At 44.0% G+C, this 19,719-nt stretch overlaps 1 protein-coding gene across 1 annotated transcript; it reads left to right on the plus strand.

Annotated features, from left to right (window-relative positions):
• Positions 1–18,478: 18,478 nt before the first annotated feature.
• LOC117295600 lies at positions 18,479–19,318 on the plus strand. Its single transcript, XM_033778298.1, has one exon. It carries the CDS (start codon positions 18,479–18,481, stop codon positions 19,316–19,318), a length of 840 nt encoding a protein of 279 aa, XP_033634189.1.
• The last annotated feature ends 401 nt before the right edge of the window (positions 19,319–19,719 follow it).

Genomic DNA, 19,719 nt, shown 5'->3' on the forward strand with positions numbered 1-19,719 from the left:
CAAATTTGAACTCCGTCACTGTTATATTTTGGCGGTAATCGATGGATTTTGGTCAAATTATGACGTCACTTTTGCACCAAAAAGTTGTAATTCCCATGGTTTAGCGGATTTTGCATGACTCCACACAGAAAAGTTGTTCAGGATACTCAACTTGGTCGATTTGCACCGTCAAAACGCGATTTCCAGAGTTGACTATTAGAAAAACAAGATGTCCGCTAACCCTTTTACCTGCCCGGGGAATAAACTTTTTAATTTTTGAGCCACCCCGAAATCCGAATTGGCGTGATTACTTCTTGCGTTTACCCCAGCCGAGTGTGCCGGTGCTAATTTGAACAACGCCACTGTTATATTTTGGCGGTAATCGACGTTTTTTGGTAAAATTATGACGTCACTTTTGCAGCAAAAAGTTGTAATTCCGAAGGTTTTGCGAAATTTGCATGACTCCACACAGGAAAGTTGTTCAGGATGCTCGACTTGGTCGATTTGCAACGTCAAAACGCGATTTTCAGAGTTGACTATAAGAAAAACAAGATAGCCGCTCTTTTGCACCGTCAAAACACGATTTCCAGAGTTGGCTTTTAGAAAAACAAGATAGCCTCTCTTAATTTTTCCCTGCCCGGGGAATAAACTTTTTAATTTTCGAGCCATCCCGAAAAGCCGAATTAGTGTGATTACTTCTTGCGGATACCCCACCCGAGTGTGCCGGTGCAAATTTGAACTCCGTCCCTTTTATGTTTTGGCGGTAATCGACGATTTTGGGTCAAATTATGACGTCACTTTTGCAACAAAAAGTTGTAATTCCCAAGGTTTTGCGAATTGTGCATGACTCCACACAAGAAAGTTGTTCAGGATGCTCAACTTGGTCGATTTGTACCGTCAAAACGCGATTTCCAGAGTTGACTATTAGAAAAACAAGATGGCCGCTCTTCCCTTTTCCATGCCTGGGGAATAAACTTTTTAAATTTCGAGCCACCCCAAAAAGCCGAAATAGCGTGATTACTTCTTGCGGATACCCCACCCGAGTGGGCCGGTGCAAATGTGAACTCCGTCACTGTTATATATTGGCGGTAATCGGACGATTTTTTGTCAAACTATGACGTCACTTTTGCACAAAAAATTTGTAATTCCCAAGGTTTTGCGAATTTTGCATGAATCCACACAGGAAAGTTGTTCAGGATGCTCCATTTGGTCGATTTGCACCGTCAAACGCCATTTCCAGAGTTGCCTATTAGAAAAACAAGATGGCCGCTCTTCCCTTTTCCCTACCCGGGGAATAAACTTTTTAATTTTCGAGCCACCCCGAAATGCCGAATTAGCATGATTACTTCTTGCGGATACCCCACCCGAGTGTGCCGGTGCAAATTTGAACTTCGTCACTCATATATTTTGGCGGTAATCGACGACTTTTGTCAAATTATGACGTCACTTTTGCACCAAAAATTTGTAATTCCCAAGGTTTTGCGAATTTTGCATGACTCCACACAGGAAAGTTGTTCAGGATGCTAAACTTGGTCGATTTGTACCGTCAAAACGCGATTTCCAGAGTTGACTATTAAAAAAACAAGATGGCCGCTCTTCCCTTTTCCATGCCTGGGGAATAAACTTTTTAAATTTCGAGCCACCCCAAAAAGCCGAAATAGCGTGATTACTTCTTGCGGATACCCCACCCGAGTGTGCCGGTGCAAATTTGACCTCCGTCCCTTTTATGTTTTGGCGGTAATCGACGATTTTGTGTTAAATTATGACGTCACTTTTGCAACAAAAATTTGTAATTCCCAAGGTTTTGAGAATTGTGCATGACTCCACACAGGAAAGTTGTTCAGGATGCTCAACTTGGTCGATTTGTACCGTCAAAACGCGATATCCAGAGTTGACTATTAAAAAAACAAGATGGCCGCTCTTCCCTTTTCAATGCCTGGGGAATAAACTTTTTTTTAATTTCGAGCCACCCCAAAAAGCCGAAATAGCGTGATTACTTCCAGCGGATACCCCACCCGAGTGTGCCGGTGCAAATTTGAACTCCGTCACTGTTATATTTTGGCGGTAATCGGACGATTTTTTGGTCAAATTATGACGTCACTTTTGCACCAAAAAGTTGTAATTCCCATGGTTTAGCGGATTTCGCATGACTCCACACAGAAAAGTTGTTCAGGATCCTCAACTTGGTCGATTTGCACCGTCAAAACGCGATTTCCAGAGTTGACTATTAGAAAAACAAGATGTCCGCTAACCCTTTTACCTGCCCGGGGAATAAACTTTTTAATTTTTGAGCCACCCCGAAATCCGAATTGGCGTGATTACTTCTTGCGTTTACCCCAGCCGAGTGTGCCGGTGCTAATTTGAACACCGCCACTGTTATATTTTGGCGGTAATCGACGTTTTTTGGTAAAATTATGACGTCACTTTTGCAGCAAAAAGTTGTAATTCCGAAGGTTTTGCGAAACTTGCATGACTCCACACAGGAAAGTTGTTCAGGATGCTCGACTTGGTCGATTTGCAACGTCAAAATGCGATTTTCAGAGTTGACTATAAGAAAAACAAGATAGCCGCTCTTTTGCACCGTCAAAACACGATTTCCAGAGTTGACTTTTAGAAAAACAAGATAGCCGCTCTTAATTTTTCCCTGCCCGGGGAATAAACTTTTTAATTTTCGAGCCACCCCGAAAAGCCGAATAAGTGTGATTACTTCTTGCGGATACCCCACCCGAGTGTGCCGGTGCAAATTTGAACTCCGTCACTGTTATATTTTGGCGGTAATCGACGATTTTGGGTCAAACTATGACGTCACTTTTGCACCAAAAATTTGTAATTCCCAAGGTTTTGAGAATTTTGCATGACTCCACAAAGGAAAGTTGTTCAAGATGCTCCACTTGGTCGATTTGCACCGTCAAAACGCAATTTCCAGAGTTGACTATTAGAAAAACAAGATGGCCGCTCTTCCCTTTTCCCTGCCCGGGGAATAAACTTTTAAATTTTCGAGCCACCCCAAAAAGCAGAATTACCGTGATAACTTCTTGCGGATACCCCACCCGAGTGTGCCGGTGCAAATTTGAACTCCGTCACTCTTATATTTTGCCGGTAATCGACGACTTTTGGTAAAATTATGACGTCACGTTTGCACCAAAAAGTTGTAATTCCCAAGATTTTGCGAATTGTGCATGACTCCACACAGGAAAGTTGTTCAGGATGCTCATCTTTGTCGATTTGCACCGTCAAAACGCGATTTCCAGAGTTGACTTGTAGAAAAACAAGATAGCCGCTCTTCCCTTTTCACTGCCTGGGGAATAAACTTTTTAATTTTCGAGCCACCCCGAAAAGCCGAATAAGTGTGATTACTTCTTGCGGATACCCCACCCGAGTGTGCCGGTGCAAATTTGAACTCCGTCACTGTTATATTTTGGCGGTAATCGACGATTTTTTGTGAAATTATGACGTCACTTTTGTACCAAAAATTGTAATACCCAAGGTTTTGCGAATTTTGCATGACTCCACACAGGAAAATTGTTCAGGATGCTCAACTTGGTCGATTTGCACCGTCAAAACGCGATTTCCAGAGTTGACTATTAGAAAAACAAGATGGCCGCTAACCCTTTTCCCTGCCCGGGGATTAAACTTTTGAATTTTCGAGCCATCATGAGAGACCGAATTAGCGTGATTACTTCCAGCGGATATCCCCACCCGCGTGTACCGGTGCAAATTTGAACTCCGTCACTGTTTTTTTCCTTGGCGGTAATCGATGGATTTTGGTATAATTATGACGTCACTTTTGCACCAAAAAGTTGTAATTCCCATGGTTTAGCGGATTTGGAATGACTACACACAGAAAAGTTGTTCAGGATCCTCAACTTGGTCGATTTGCACCGTCAAAACGCGATTTCCAGAGTTGACTATTAGAAAAACAAGATGTCCGCTAACCCTTTTACCTGTCCGGGGAATAAACTTTTTAATTTTTGAGCCACCCCGAAATCCGAATTGGCGTGATTACTTCTTGCGTTTACCCCAGCCGAGTGTGCCGGTGCTAATTTGAACACCGCCACTGTTATATTTTGGCGGTAATCGACGTTTTTTGGTAAAATTATGACGTCACTTTTGCAGCAAAAAGTTGTAATTCCGAAGGTTTTGCGAAATTTGCATGACTCCACACAGGAAAGTAGTTCAGGATGCTCGACTTGGTCGTTTGCAACGAGGGACGCAGTTTGTACCTGCGTCATCCTGGCATGTCCCTGAATTTAAATTTCAAAGTTTTAGAGCGGCTTCCAGACTTCTTGGTACCGAAAATTAAAAGTAGGCGGCTGTGCTCCGAAACGAACTCAAAAAGCCTCCCTAGGGGATTTTTGTGCACAGAGAAAATCAAAAGTACAACGGGTCAATTTCATCCAAAATCATTGCCCAATCTTAACAAGTTTAGCACCAATGGATGGACAATTTCAAGGGCTTTCCTCTCGTACAAAAATTAGGGCTATGGGGATTTTCAAAGCGACGCTAGAGGCCAGGGAGTAGACCCGACACACCCCCTAAATTTGGGACATTTAATGCATGAAATACACGGCATGTGGTGATTATTGGAGAAAACAAATATATGCCTTGAAAAAAAAGCCCGGACTTATAAAAACATTCAGCTATGCTTTTGAATCATTCTGGAACTAAAAACGATAGAGAGACGCAGTTTGTACCTGCGTCATCCTGGCATGTCCTTGAATTTAAATTTCAAAGTTTTAGAGCGGCTTCCAGACTTCTTGGTACCGAAAATTAAAAGTAGGCGGCTGTGCTCCGAAACGAACTCAACAAGCCTCCCTAGGGGATTTTTGTGCACAGAGAAAATCAAAAGTACAACGGGTCAATTTCATCCAAAATCATTGCCCAATCTTAACAAGTTTAGCACCAATGGATGGACAATTTCAAGGGCTTTCCTCTCGTACAAAAATTAGGGCTATGGGGATTTTCAAAGCGACGCTAGAGGCCAGGGAGTAGACCCGACACACCCCCTAAATTTGGGACATTTAATGCATGAAATACACGGCATGTGGTGATTATTGGAGAAAACAAATATATGCCTTGAAAAAAAAGCCCGGACTTATAAAAACATTCAGCTATGCTTTTGAATCATTCTGGAACTAAAAACGATAGAGAGACGCAGTTTGTACCTGCGTCATCCTGGCATGTCCTTGAATTTAAATTTCAAAGTTTTAGAGCGGCTTCCAGACTTCTTGGTACCGAAAATTAAAAGTAGGCGGCTGTGCTCCGAAACGAACTCAACAAGCCTCCCTATAGGGGATTTTTGTGCACAGAGAAAATCAAAAGTACAACGGGTCAATTTTACCCAAAATCATTGCCCAATCTTAACAGGTTTAGCACCAATGGATTGACAATTTCAAGGGCTTTCCTCTCGTATAAAAATTAGGGCTATGTGGATTTTCAAAGCGACGCTAGAGACCAGGGAGTAGACCCGACACACCCCCTAAATTTGGGACATTTAATGCATGAAATACACGGCATGTGGTGATTATTGGAGAAAACAAATATATGCCTTGAAAAAAAAGCCCGGACTTATAAAAACTTTCAGCTATGCTTTTGAATCATTCTGGAACTAAAAACGATAGTGAAAACCCGATTTTCAGAGTTGACTATAAGAAAAACAAGATAGCCGCTCTTTTGCACCGTCAAAACACGATTTCCAGAGTTGACTTTTAGAAAAACAAGATAGCCGCTCTTAATTTTTCCCTGCCCGGGGAATAAACTTTCTAATTTTCGAGCCACCCCGAAAAGCCGAATTAGTGTGATTACTTTTTGCGGATACCCCACCAGAGTGTGCCGGTGCAAATTTGAACTCCGTCACTGTTATATTTTGGCAGTAATCGACGTTTTTTGGTAAAATTATGACGTCACTTTTTCACCAAAAATTGTAATTCCCATGGTTTTGCGAATTTTGCATGACTCCACACAGGAAAGTTGTTCCGGATGCTCAACTTGGTCTATTTGCACCCCAAAACGCGATTTCCAGAGTTGACTATTAGAAAAACAAGATGGCCGCTAACCCTTTTCCCTGCCTGGGGAATAAACTTTTTAATTTTCGAGCCACCCCAAAAAGCCGAATAAGTGTGATTACTTCTTGCGGATACCCCACCCGAGTGTGCCGGTGCAAATTTGAACTCCGTCACTGTTATATTTTGGCGGTAATCGACGATTTTTTGTGAAATTATGACGTCACTTTTGTACCAAAAATTGTAATACCCAAGGTTTTGCGAATTTTGCATGACTCCACACAGGAAAATTGTTCAGGATGCTCAACTTGGTCGATTTGCACCGTCAAAACGCGATTTCCAGAGTTGACTATTAGAAAAACAAGATGGCCGCTAACCCTTTTCCCTGCCCGGGGATTAAACTTTTGAATTTTCGAGCCATCATGAGAGACCGAATTAGCGTGATTACTTCCAGCGGATATCCCCACCCGCGTGTACCGGTGCAAATTTGAACTCCGTCACTGTTTTTTTCCTTGGCGGTAATCGATGGATTTTGGTATAATTATGACGTCACTTTTGCACCAAAAAGTTGTAATTCCCATGGTTTAGCGGATTTGGAATGACTACACACAGAAAAGTTGTTCAGGATCCTCAACTTGGTCGATTTGCACCGTCAAAACGCGATTTCCAGAGTTGACTATTAGAAAAACAAGATGTCCGCTAACCCTTTTACCTGTCCGGGGAATAAACTTTTTAATTTTTGAGCCACCCCGAAATCCGAATTGGCGTGATTACTTCTTGCGTTTACCCCAGCCGAGTGTGCCGGTGCTAATTTGAACACCGCCACTGTTATATTTTGGCGGTAATCGACGTTTTTTGGTAAAATTATGACGTCACTTTTGCAGCAAAAAGTTGTAATTCCGAAGGTTTTGCGAAATTTGCATGACTCCACACAGGAAAGTAGTTCAGGATGCTCGACTTGGTCGTTTGCAACGAGGGACGCAGTTTGTACCTGCGTCATCCTGGCATGTCCCTGAATTTAAATTTCAAAGTTTTAGAGCGGCTTCCAGACTTCTTGGTACCGAAAATTAAAAGTAGGCGGCTGTGCTCCGAAACGAACTCAAAAAGCCTCCCTAGGGGATTTTTGTGCACAGAGAAAATCAAAAGTACAACGGGTCAATTTCATCCAAAATCATTGCCCAATCTTAACAAGTTTAGCACCAATGGATGGACAATTTCAAGGGCTTTCCTCTCGTACAAAAATTAGGGCTATGGGGATTTTCAAAGCGACGCTAGAGGCCAGGGAGTAGACCCGACACACCCCCTAAATTTGGGACATTTAATGCATGAAATACACGGCATGTGGTGATTATTGGAGAAAACAAATATATGCCTTGAAAAAAAAGCCCGGACTTATAAAAACATTCAGCTATGCTTTTGAATCATTCTGGAACTAAAAACGATAGAGAGACGCAGTTTGTACCTGCGTCATCCTGGCATGTCCCTGAATTTAAATTTCAAAGTTTTAGAGCGGCTTCCAGACTTCTTGGTACCGAAAATTAAAAGTAGGCGGCTGTGCTCCGAAACGAACTCAAAAAGCCTCCCTAGGGGATTTTTGTGCACAGAGAAAATCAAAAGTACAACGGGTCAATTTCATCCAAAATCATTGCCCAATCTTAACAAGTTTAGCACCAATGGATGGACAATTTCAAGGGCTTTCCTCTCGTACAAAAATTAGGGCTATGGGGATTTTCAAAGCGACGCTAGAGGCCAGGGAGTAGACCCGACACACCCCCTAAATTTGGGACATTTAATGCATGAAATACACGGCATGTGGTGATTATTGGAGAAAACAAATATATGCCTTGAAAAAAAAGCCCGGACTTATAAAAACATTCAGCTATGCTTTTGAATCATTCTGGAACTAAAAACGATAGAGAGACGCAGTTTGTACCTGCGTCATCCTGGCATGTCCTTGAATTTAAATTTCAAAGTTTTAGAGCGGCTTCCAGACTTCTTGGTACCGAAAATTAAAAGTAGGCGGCTGTGCTCCGAAACGAACTCAACAAGCCTCCCTAGGGGATTTTTGTGCACAGAGAAAATCAAAAGTACAACGGGTCAATTTCATCCAAAATCATTGCCCAATCTTAACAAGTTTAGCACCAATGGATGGACAATTTCAAGGGCTTTCCTCTCGTACAAAAATTAGGGCTATGGGGATTTTCAAAGCGACGCTAGAGGCCAGGGAGTAGACCCGACACACCCCCTAAATTTGGGACATTTAATGCATGAAATACACGGCATGTGGTGATTATTGGAGAAAACAAATATATGCCTTGAAAAAAAAGCCCGGACTTATAAAAACATTCAGCTATGCTTTTGAATCATTCTGGAACTAAAAACGATAGAGAGACGCAGTTTGTACCTGCGTCATCCTGGCATGTCCTTGAATTTAAATTTCAAAGTTTTAGAGCGGCTTCCAGACTTCTTGGTACCGAAAATTAAAAGTAGGCGGCTGTGCTCCGAAACGAACTCAACAAGCCTCCCTATAGGGGATTTTTGTGCACAGAGAAAATCAAAAGTACAACGGGTCAATTTTACCCAAAATCATTGCCCAATCTTAACAGGTTTAGCACCAATGGATTGACAATTTCAAGGGCTTTCCTCTCGTATAAAAATTAGGGCTATGTGGATTTTCAAAGCGACGCTAGAGACCAGGGAGTAGACCCGACACACCCCCTAAATTTGGGACATTTAATGCATGAAATACACGGCATGTGGTGATTATTGGAGAAAACAAATATATGCCTTGAAAAAAAAGCCCGGACTTATAAAAACTTTCAGCTATGCTTTTGAATCATTCTGGAACTAAAAACGATAGTGAAAACCCGATTTTCAGAGTTGACTATAAGAAAAACAAGATAGCCGCTCTTTTGCACCGTCAAAACACGATTTCCAGAGTTGACTTTTAGAAAAACAAGATAGCCGCTCTTAATTTTTCCCTGCCCGGGGAATAAACTTTCTAATTTTCGAGCCACCCCGAAAAGCCGAATTAGTGTGATTACTTTTTGCGGATACCCCACCAGAGTGTGCCGGTGCAAATTTGAACTCCGTCACTGTTATATTTTGGCAGTAATCGACGTTTTTTGGTAAAATTATGACGTCACTTTTTCACCAAAAATTGTAATTCCCATGGTTTTGCGAATTTTGCATGACTCCACACAGGAAAGTTGTTCCGGATGCTCAACTTGGTCTATTTGCACCCCAAAACGCGATTTCCAGAGTTGACTATTAGAAAAACAAGATGGCCGCTAACCCTTTTCCCTGTCCGGGGAATAAACTGTTTAATTATCGAGCTATCCTGAAAGACCGAATTAGCGTGATTACTTCTAGCGGATACCCCACCCGAGTGTGCCGGTGCAAACTTAAACAACGTCACTGTTATATTTTGGCGGTAATCGACGATTTTTGGTCAAATTATGACGTCACTTTTGCACCAAAAATTGTAATTCCCAAGGTTTTGCGAATTTTGCATGACTCCACACAGGAAAATTGTTCAGGATGCTCAACTTGGTCGATTTGCACCGTCAAAACGCGATTTCCAGAGTTGACTATTAGAAAAACAAGATGGCCGCTAACCCTTTTCCCTGCCCGGGGATTAAACTTTTGAATTTTCGAGCCATCCTGAAAGACCGAATTAGCGTGATTACTTCCAGCGGATATCCCCACCCGCGTGTACCGGTGCAAATTTGAACTCCGTCACTGTTTTTTTCCTTGGCGGTAATCGATGGATTTTGGTCAAATTATGACGTCACTTTTGCACCAAAAAGTTGTAATTCCCATGGTTCAGCGGATTTGGAATGACTACACACAGAAAAGTTGTTCAGGATCCTCAACTTGGTCGATTTGCACCGTCAAAACGCGATTTCCAGAGTTGACTATTAGAAAAACAAGATGTCCGCTAACCCTTTTACCTGTCCGGGGAATAAACTTTTTAATTTTTGAGCCACCCCGAAATCCGAATTGGCGTGATTACTTCTTGCGTTTACCCCAGCCGAGTGTGCCGGTGCTAATTTGAACACCGCCACTGTTATATTTTGGCGGTAATCGACGTTTTTTGGTAAAATTATGACGTCACTTTTGCAGCAAAAAGTTGTAATTCCGAAGGTTTTGCGAAATTTGCATGACTCCACACAGGAAAGTTGTTCAGGATGCTCGACTTGGTCGATTTGCAACGTCAAAACGCGATTTTCAGAGTTGACTATTAGAAAAACAAGATAGCCGCTCTTTTGCACTGTTAAATCACGATTTCCAGAGTTTACTTTTAGAAAAACAAGATAGCCGCTCTTAATTTTTCCCTGCCCGGGGAATAAACTTTTTAATTTTCGAGCCAACCCGAAAAGCCGAATTAGAGTGATTACTTCTTGCGGATACCCCACCCGAGTGTGCCGGTGCAAATTTGAACTCCGTCACTGTTATATTTTGGCAGTAATCGACGTTTTTTGGTAAAATTATGATGTCACTTTTGCACCAAAAATTGTAATTCCCAAGGTTTTGCGAATTTTGCATGACTTCACACAGGAAAGTTTTTCCGGATGCTCAACTTGGTCGATTTGCACCGTCAAAACGCGATTTCCAGAGTTGACTATTAGAAAAACAAGATGGCGGCTAACCCTTTTCCCTGCCCGGGGAATAAACTTTTTAATTATCGAGCCATCCTGAAAGACCGAATTAGCGTGATTACTTCTAGCGGATACCCCACCCGAGTGTGCCGGTGCAAACTTAAACAACGTCACTGTTATATTTTGGCGGTAATCGACGATTTTTGGTCAAATTATGACGTCACTTTTGCACCAAAAATTGTAATTCCCAAGGTTTTGCGAATTTTGCATGACTCCACACAGGAAAGTTGTTCAGGATGCTCAACTTGGTCGATTTGCACCGTCAAAACGCGATTTCCAGAGTTGACTATTAGAAAAACAAGATGGCCGCTAACCCTTTTCCCTGCCCGGGGAATAAACTTTTTAATTATCGAGCCATCCTGAAAGACCAAATTAGCGTGATTACTTCTAGCGGATACCCCACCCGAGTGTACCGGTGCAAATTTGAACTCCGTCACTGTTTTTTTTCTTGGCGGTAATCGATGGATTTTGGTCAAATTATGACGTCACTTTTGCACCAAAAAATTGTAATTCCCAAGGTTTTGCGAATTTTGCATGACTCCACACAGGAAAGTTGTTCAGGATCCTCAACTTGGTCGATTTGCACCCTCAAAACGCGATTTTCAGAGTTGACTCTTAGAAAAACAAGATGGCCGCTCTTCCCTATTCCTGCCCGGGGAATAAACCTTTTAATTTTCGAACCACCCTGAGAAGCCGAATTAGCGTGATGACTTCTTGCGGATACCCCACCCGAGTGTGCCGGTGCAAATTTGAACTTCATCACTGTTATATTTTGGCGGTAATCGACGATTTTTTGGTCAAATTATGACGTCACTTTTGCACCAAAAAGTTGTTACTCACAAGATTTTGCGAATTTTTCATGACTCCACACAGGAAAGTTGTTCATGATGCTCAACTTGAAGCTTTATCTATTGTTTACGCATGGGCGCCATTTCAGCAAGTGAATGTTTTGTTTCCCATTGATAGGAATGGTCATTGTCTGCACTGAACTGCACTGATCTATTGTTGTATGTTATACTCTGATAAGCACATAAAAATTACTGACAGAGAAGGCTCGGGAGATAGTGAACTTTACTTCAGGCTGATGTTTAGGAGACAGCTGGATAGATGAAGATTGACCTGGCATTCGACAATGTCATCGCGGATCGTCCGTAGGAGCATGGTCTCTGGTTTTCCCTCGAGCTGTAGGTTATCTGCTGCTTGCTGAAGTAGCATGGTTCGCTTGGAACCATCATCAAGGATTGCTTAAGTATCGAGAGCACCCGCTGGACCGTGAAAGAGAATTGGTACCACCTTTAACACGATGTTGTGCGGACGAGTGGGTTTGTCTACGAAAACTTCTTGTATGGAGGTTTGTATACGGTAACATGGCTGGTAGCCTTCTGGGCGGCGTTGTGTAGTACGGTAAGGTGAACCGTTTCTGCAGGTTCATTCTGCTTATGGGCTCGGCCGCATTTCCAGCAGTACCTTTCTCCTGGATCCAACTGACGATTTGATCAGTATCTAGCTTCTTCAGCTTGAAAGTGCTCTTTGCTACAACAGAAGGGACAGAACGGCGTGGGTCGATTCTTGGATTTAGCCATTGGATTGGACTCTGACAGGAATAAAGCAGTTGGAGTCTCATTCTGTGGCTGCTGATGGCTCTGTGTTTATTGGCTGTGGGGTTCACTGACTCGTTGCCGGACACTGCTGTGTGCAAAACTCTGGGATTGGGACTTCACCTGGAGCCATCGGGAGAACTGGGCCAGTGTGTAGGTGTGACTGGAGTTGGGTTTAAGTATGCCTTTGTTAAGACAGTGTTCTATGAAGGTAGTTCTGTAGCTTGGGGCCAACTTTCGCTGTAGTCGATCTACAGATGTGATCCACATTTCAGCTCAACGACATCCTCACCCTCAGGGCTTTCAGCATCCCCACTAAGGAGAGTACATCGAGGGAGAACTCGCAGAGTGCACCTGGGTCACCATACTTGATTGGAGGGGTAGACATAATGGCTCTAATTAGCTGTTTCGTAGCGAAGCGCAGCGAAACAGCTCTTGTTTTTGTTAAAGTTTTTTTAGCCGTTTCGTAGCGTAGCGCAGCGAAACAGCTATTGTTTTTGTTCGGTTTTTTATTTGGTTGTTTCAGGATTATTCAGTACTCGCATTTTTTTGCATGGTTCCTAAAGAGAAATTGCAATGAAACTTTAAGTGATGAAGGGCATTGGTGCAAGGAGGGTCCTAAACGAAATTCGTCATGATGACGTCGTCACCGGTCACGTGACGTCATCTTAAAGGTGTTTTATTCAAATTTTGGAAAATCTATATCAAATCAACCACAAGAGACCCGTAGATTTCTATTAACGGGATTGGGTAGGTCTTCGTTTTATTTCATGTGCGTGACCTCACATGACCTCTACTTCCGGTCGAGACGGGCCAAAAACGAAAGTGCACTGTAACTCAAAAGTGGTTATCCGCGATAAATGTGTCTAGCAAGGGTGGGCAATTCAAAAAAAGTGTTGATGACGTCATAAATTGCAACAGCGCCCTCTAGTGGCAAGTTGAAAATTCTTCAAAATGGACTTTTTGAAGATGTCTGTGGCGAAGTTTTTTGTAATCACTTTAAATTTTACACACACGTTTACTGTCTGGCAGGCATCATGTGTGTGTGAAGTTTCAGATCAATGACGTCATCGGGAATCACGTGACGGGGCATTAAAGGTGCATATTTTGAAGTCATATAACTCTCGAAATAGAATCGCGATTTTGTTGACACTTTGTAGATTGTTAGATATTGGCAAGTTCTCGTGAATTGTAAAATAACGTTATGATGACGTCATCACACGATTTGTTATGATTTTTTCTATTTTTGCACCTTTAACACATAAATTGCTATCCGAACATGGTGTAATCCAAATTATTTTTTTAAATAGCCTGGATTGGTCATAACTGCTGTGAAAAAATGAATAAATTTAAAATTCAGTTGAATTTTTTTTAAATGTTATTGTCGAAACAGCTCTGCATTTGTGCACAAATGCAATTATGTCTAGTTTCTCTTTGCAACTGTTGTCGGGGCTGTCCATATTTGTCCTTCAGTGCAGACTTGGCATCGGTGTATGGTTTATTGGAGTACATGAATGCCTTAGCTAGTTTCTGAGCTTGCCCACCCAGTCGGTCAATCATCACCTGGAACTTGTAGTGTTCACTTAGACGCGGATGTACATCCAGTACAGTATTGTAGCGATTCCCGTCTGGTGGTCACCAGCACAGAACGAGCGGTAGTCCTGCTGGCACTTGGGGTGAGGTCGTTAGGCAACCATATATCGCCGCATGTAATAAAAATGTGGGGGAGGGGGTCTAGAAACTGTAAGAAACTACTGCCTTCCAAGGAGGGAGGGCAGAGACAAGTTACTGATTGACTATTGATCCGTTTTATTAATTATCTCTACAAAAGCACAGTAATTCCTGATTCCCACTTCGTAATCCTCCTTTCCTTAAGGCCAGAAATGGTCCCTTAAGGCAACTGACAACACTTAAGATCCCCGAAATCCCTCAAGTAACTGGAAATCCCTTAAGCAACTGGAAAATCCCTTAAGGTAACTGGAACTAACTTAAAGTAACTGAACCGCACTTACGGTAAAACCAAGCTGCCTTTAGGGCCTGATAAAATCCCGGACTCCGAGCAAACAATACAATGCACAATAGAATATGCCTTAAGGGCCTGATAAAATCCCGGACTCCAGAGCAAACAATACAATGCACAATAGAATGTGACCTCCTTACGGGAGTGGATTACCGCACGTCTCTACGTCCAACTTGCCATAAATAACACAGAAAACAATCCAATGAAACCTACCCCTCGGTTACACAACTGTCGGCACCACGCACCGCAACTCCCAAAGCTCCGAACGCTAGCCCTGCTACTACTCCCGACACATAAACACACTAATCACGTCGCCTCCTTAATCCTCCCCGCCAATTGTTAAACACCACTATAGAAAACACGTCTGTACCATTCGCTGTCCAGTCTGCAACTGCCCGCTACGCACTCTCCACGCACGAGGCAGCAGCGTGCTCCCCATAATGCCCCGCGGCAGCCAGAGCCCCGCCTAACCGCCTATTCGCGCGCTAAGGGCGCCTGCTCTCGCGCTAAGCCTGGAGCGCCACCGCGCGGTACCATTTCGTTACAGTATCTAAAGCCACCTTCAATAGGTAATAGGGAAAAATCATTTTCCCTTCTGTCGGAGAACTTGGGCAGAGTCGGCTTTGGAAGACCATGTGATGCGGTAACAAGGAGATCCATGACTGTGGGTACTGGTGGTTCAGGAGAGGGTGCGGTGATTGGTGAAGATGGTATGGGGAGAGTCTTCTGCCGAACGAGGAAGATCTTGCTTTGGTGAGATGTGACTGGTTGTCTCGGAAGTCAGTATGGGTGCACTGGCTTGGGTGTAAATGGCTTGACTTCCTTCCAGTGGTTTGGAAGTATCATCTACTAGGAACTGATAGCCTTTGCTTCCACCATCCTTTGCCGAGTATCCTCCATCTTCTTTGGCGGGACAATTTCTTTGTCAGGTTTTTACGGTCTCCTAAGGCATTTCGTTCTATTTCTTTAGCCTGGAAACGGGCCTTCCGGGCTTGGTCATCTATCTGCAATATTTATTTATCAGCAGCCTCATCTTCCTCCAACTGACGTTGCAACTCCTCATACTCATAAATTTGGCAGAACTGGCATCACTCAGGGCTGATGTGTGTGTGTGGTTCTGGAATAGTCGGAACAATTTGAGCCAAAACTTCATCTCGAAGAAGACCGGCTTGGTTGGCTGTATTTGGAGCTGAGATGTTGACTTTGATTAGAGGATTGTCGAGTTTGATTGCTAGATTCTGTTCTTGAACGATGACTTCGGTATTAGGGGAATGCTGGCTTGAGTGGATTGACTCTGCTTTGACCTTTGTTGACTTCGTTTGGAGGAATGATGACTGGATGTAGATTCACTTCCAGCATGGCTGTCGGAAAGGCTGTCCATCACGAACTCCTGCAGGTGTTGACGGGTCGAGATGTTCTGGATGGGCGGACTCGGTTTTTATCCATGTCGCTGGTTTGAGTCTGGCTCGAAGGACCATGAAAAATGCAAAAGCCAGACCGGTGGTGAATTACTTTGGATTGTCTTTTATCATCAGTGAGCTTTGTGAGCTTTACCCGTGGTTATTTTATACTGCACGCACAGGGCTGAAAAGAACTGGTTGATGGATGAAGATTAATCTGTGATTTTAGTTGATTTTCGTGGAATTACTGAAGAACTTTGATGAAGAACATGGCAATTTATAAAGTGATTGGAATCGTATGGAATTAGGCTGTCAACAGGGGGCGCTGTATACATTTCCGTTAGAGACTTTTTCACAGTAGTACCAAATAATTTTTTTGCTAACAATTATTTTGAGTAATTACCAATAGTTTCCAGTGCCTTTAAGGAATTATTTTGAGGTTAGCCAAAAGATGATCATGATTTTGAATACTAGGAAAAATCAGAACTCTGAATCATAGGCCTACATTGTATTAATATTCTATACGCCGTCAAAATATCTAAAGCCTTGCCAAAATCTACACTACATATGACCATGACAGTGACATAAGTTTAATATTTCAAAACAAAAATCTGTTAATCACACATTTTATAGCAATTTTATACATCGTTGTTAAAGGAACACGTTGCCTTGGATTGGTCGTGTTGGTCTTTGAAAAGCGTTCTATAACCGTTCGTTATAAAATGCATATTGGTAGAAAGATGTAAAAGAAGAATACAATAATCTACACAAATAAGTCTCGAAATTGCGTGATTTTCTTTTTACCTCGTCGACTAACACGGTCGGCCATTTATTAATGGGAGTCCAAATAAATGGCCGACCGTGTTAGTTCGCAACGTAAAAGGAAAAACGTGCAATTTTTGACTGATACTTATATGGATCATCTTTCAAACCATATGCATTTCATAACAAACGGTTTCAAATGCTTTTTATAGATCCAAGGCAACGTGTTCCTTTGAGGTAATGGTATTGTAACGAAATGAAATGGTACCGCGCGGTGGCGCTCCAGGCTTAGCGCGAGAGCAGGCGCCCTTAGCGCGTGAATAGGCGGTTTGGCGGGGCGCTGGCTGCCGCGGGGCATTATGGGGAGCACGCTGCTGCCTCGTGTGTGGAGAGTGCGTAGCGGGCAGTTGCAGACTGGACAGCGAATGGTACAGACGTGTTTTCAATAGTGGTGTTTAACAATTGGCGGGGAGGATTAAGGAGGCGACGTGATTAGTGTGTTTATGCGTCGGGAGTAGTAGCAGGGCTAGCGTGCGGAGCTTTGGATGTTGCGGTGCGTGGTGCCGACAGTTGTGTAACCGAGGGGTAGGTTTCATTGGATTGTTTTCTGTGTTATTTATGGCAAGTTGGACGTAGAGACGTGCGGTAATCCACTCCCGTAAGGAGGTCACATTCTATTGTGCATTGTATTGTTTGCTCTGGAGTCCGGGATTTTATCAGGCCCTTAAGGCATATTCTATTGTGCATTGTATTGTTTGCTCGGAGTCCGGGATTTTATCAGGCCCTAAAGGCAGCTTGGTTTTACCGTAAGTGCGGTTCAGTTACTTTAAGTTAGTTCCAGTTACCGTAAGGGATTTTCCATTTGCTTAAGGGATTTTCCAGTTGCTTAAGGGATTTCCAGTTACTTGAAGGATTTCGGGGATCTTAAGTGTTGTCAGTTGCCTCAAGGGACCATTTCTGGCCTTAAGGAAAGGAGGATTACGAAGTGGGAATCAGGAATTACTGTGCTTTTGTAGAGATAATTAATAAAACGGATCAATAGCCAATCAGTAACTTGTCTCTGCCCTCCCTCCTTGGAAGTCAGTAGTTTCTTACAGTTTCTAGACCCCCTCCCCCACATTTTTATTACATGCGGCGATATATGGTTGCCTAACGACCTCACCCCAAGTGCTAGCAGGACTACCGCTCGTTCTGTGCTGGTGACCACCAGACGGGAATCGCTACATTGGTGTCAGAAGTGAGATTTGCTGTAATTTTTGTGGGAGACAGGGTTGTTCTAGAGCTGTACAACGGACCCAATGATGGACCGGATGGATTCAAGGGCAATGGAGGAGGAATTGGAGGTGCTTCGGATGGAGGTTCATACAGCCGAAAATATAGTCGAGGATGCTGTGGAGGCCAGGCGGGTAATGGAGGAGGAGTTGCGCAGGATGCGTATGCAGTACGCAGAGATGGAAGAGAGACATAAGTCGGGCAGGGTCCTTGGAGCCCCTACGCCGGACATGTTTTTCAGCACTCCAAGTCCTGTGGTTTCCGGTACACTTAGGGACACCTCAGGAGCAGGATTCACACCTGCAAACACAGTTGCAGACACAGTATTCACAAGAGAGCAGGAGGTAGGACGTAAGGAGGGTGTGACTACTACCAGCCCCAATGTGGACAGACCTCGAAAACCGAACATTTGCCCGGATCGTTTCAATGGGAGGGTTCCTTGGAATGACTACAAGGCTCATTTCCGAGCTTGCTGCGTGGCGAATGCCTGGAGTGACGAGCAGGCGGTCGTGTTTCTCGCTGCCAGCCTCCAAGGGCAAGCGTTAAAGGTGCTGGGATGCCAGCCGGAGGGGAAGAAGTCGTCGCTTAAGGACTGGATGCTCCGTCTGGACCAGAGATTTGGCCCGGGCCAACAAGCAGATTTCCATATGATGGAGGTGAGGCACCGCCGGCAGGGCGAAGTGGAAACACTACAGGAGCTAGGGCTCGCATAAGGGAGCTATCTGCATTGGCCTACCCGGAATTCTCCGACGATAGCCGGGAATGTTTGGCTAAGGGACATTTCATGGATGCGGTCAAGGACCGGGGGATATTAGGAATGGACTTTCTCCTGCCTACAAATGGACGACTGGACTTCAAGGACATGGTGTTGACCCTGAATGGAGAACGAATAGGGTGCCAGAACGGTCAGGGTGCGAACGTTTGTGCGCGTGTGACTGTAGAGGTGACTGTGGAGGTGCCTCCGGGGCATGAGGCCCTTGTCTCGGGAAGAGTCTCTAGGAAATTTACAGGGCTTGGAGTAATGGAGCCAGCGGAAACTACAGAGTTGGCAAGTAGAGGACTGATAGTAGCATGGCTGTTGGTAAAACCTGAAGAGGAAATGCTCCCCATTCGTGTTTTCAACCCAGGACGAAGGACTTGTGTAGTGAAGGGAGGCAGTGGAGCAGGAATTCTAACCCCGGTGGAAGGCAGAGATGTCCAGGAGCCCGATGTGGTTCGTGCCAGAGAGGAAATTGGACAGCTACCAGCCCATTTGGAAGACTTGTACTCGAAGAGTACTGCCGGTGTGGCCCAGGAGTATCATGGTGAAATAGCAAGGCTACTACTTGCGTATCAGGACATCTTTTCTAAGGGGAGTGAGGACATAGGTCACACTGACCGGGTGAGACACCATATTGATACCGGGGATGCCAGGCCTATAAGGGAGAGACCGAGAAGATTTCCAACGGTGGAACAGGAGGAGATCTCCAGGCAGGTGCAAGAACTACTTAAGGAGGATAAGATTGCACCATCCAGCAGTCCTTGGGCTGCCAACGTGGTACTGGTAAAGAAAGAGGAGCGGGACTATGCCCAAGTGGTGCGTGAGAGAATGCAGGGCGCACATGAAAGGCTAGCGAACACTTGAAGAAAAGTGCAAGACGTCAGAAACAAAACTATGACAAGGGGACCAGCGAGGGCAACTTTGCTGAAGGCACGTTCGCCTGGTTGTTCAACCCAGCGAAGAAGAAGGGGGTGTCACCCAAGTTGATGTGTAGGTGGGAAGGACCCTACCTTGTAGTAAACAGGCTGTCGGACGTAACCTTAAGGATACAAAGGAAGCCTGGACGGAAAACGAAGGTTGTTCACTGTGACCGCCTTAAGCCGTATCAAGGTGCACCCTTACAGCCTTGGATTTCAGATACAGACGAAGGGACGCAGGCCCTGCAGGGGAAACCCGCAGGAGATATCCCGGTGGATGATGCATGCCAGGTGGAAGTGATTAATAGGCCGATGCCAGCGGGCCAGGTAGAACCAGAGACACCTGAA

This window comes from Asterias rubens, chromosome 10 (genome assembly GCF_902459465.1).
Source record: "Asterias rubens chromosome 10, eAstRub1.3, whole genome shotgun sequence".
Classification (NCBI taxonomy): Eukaryota; Metazoa; Echinodermata; class Asteroidea; order Forcipulatida; family Asteriidae; genus Asterias; species Asterias rubens.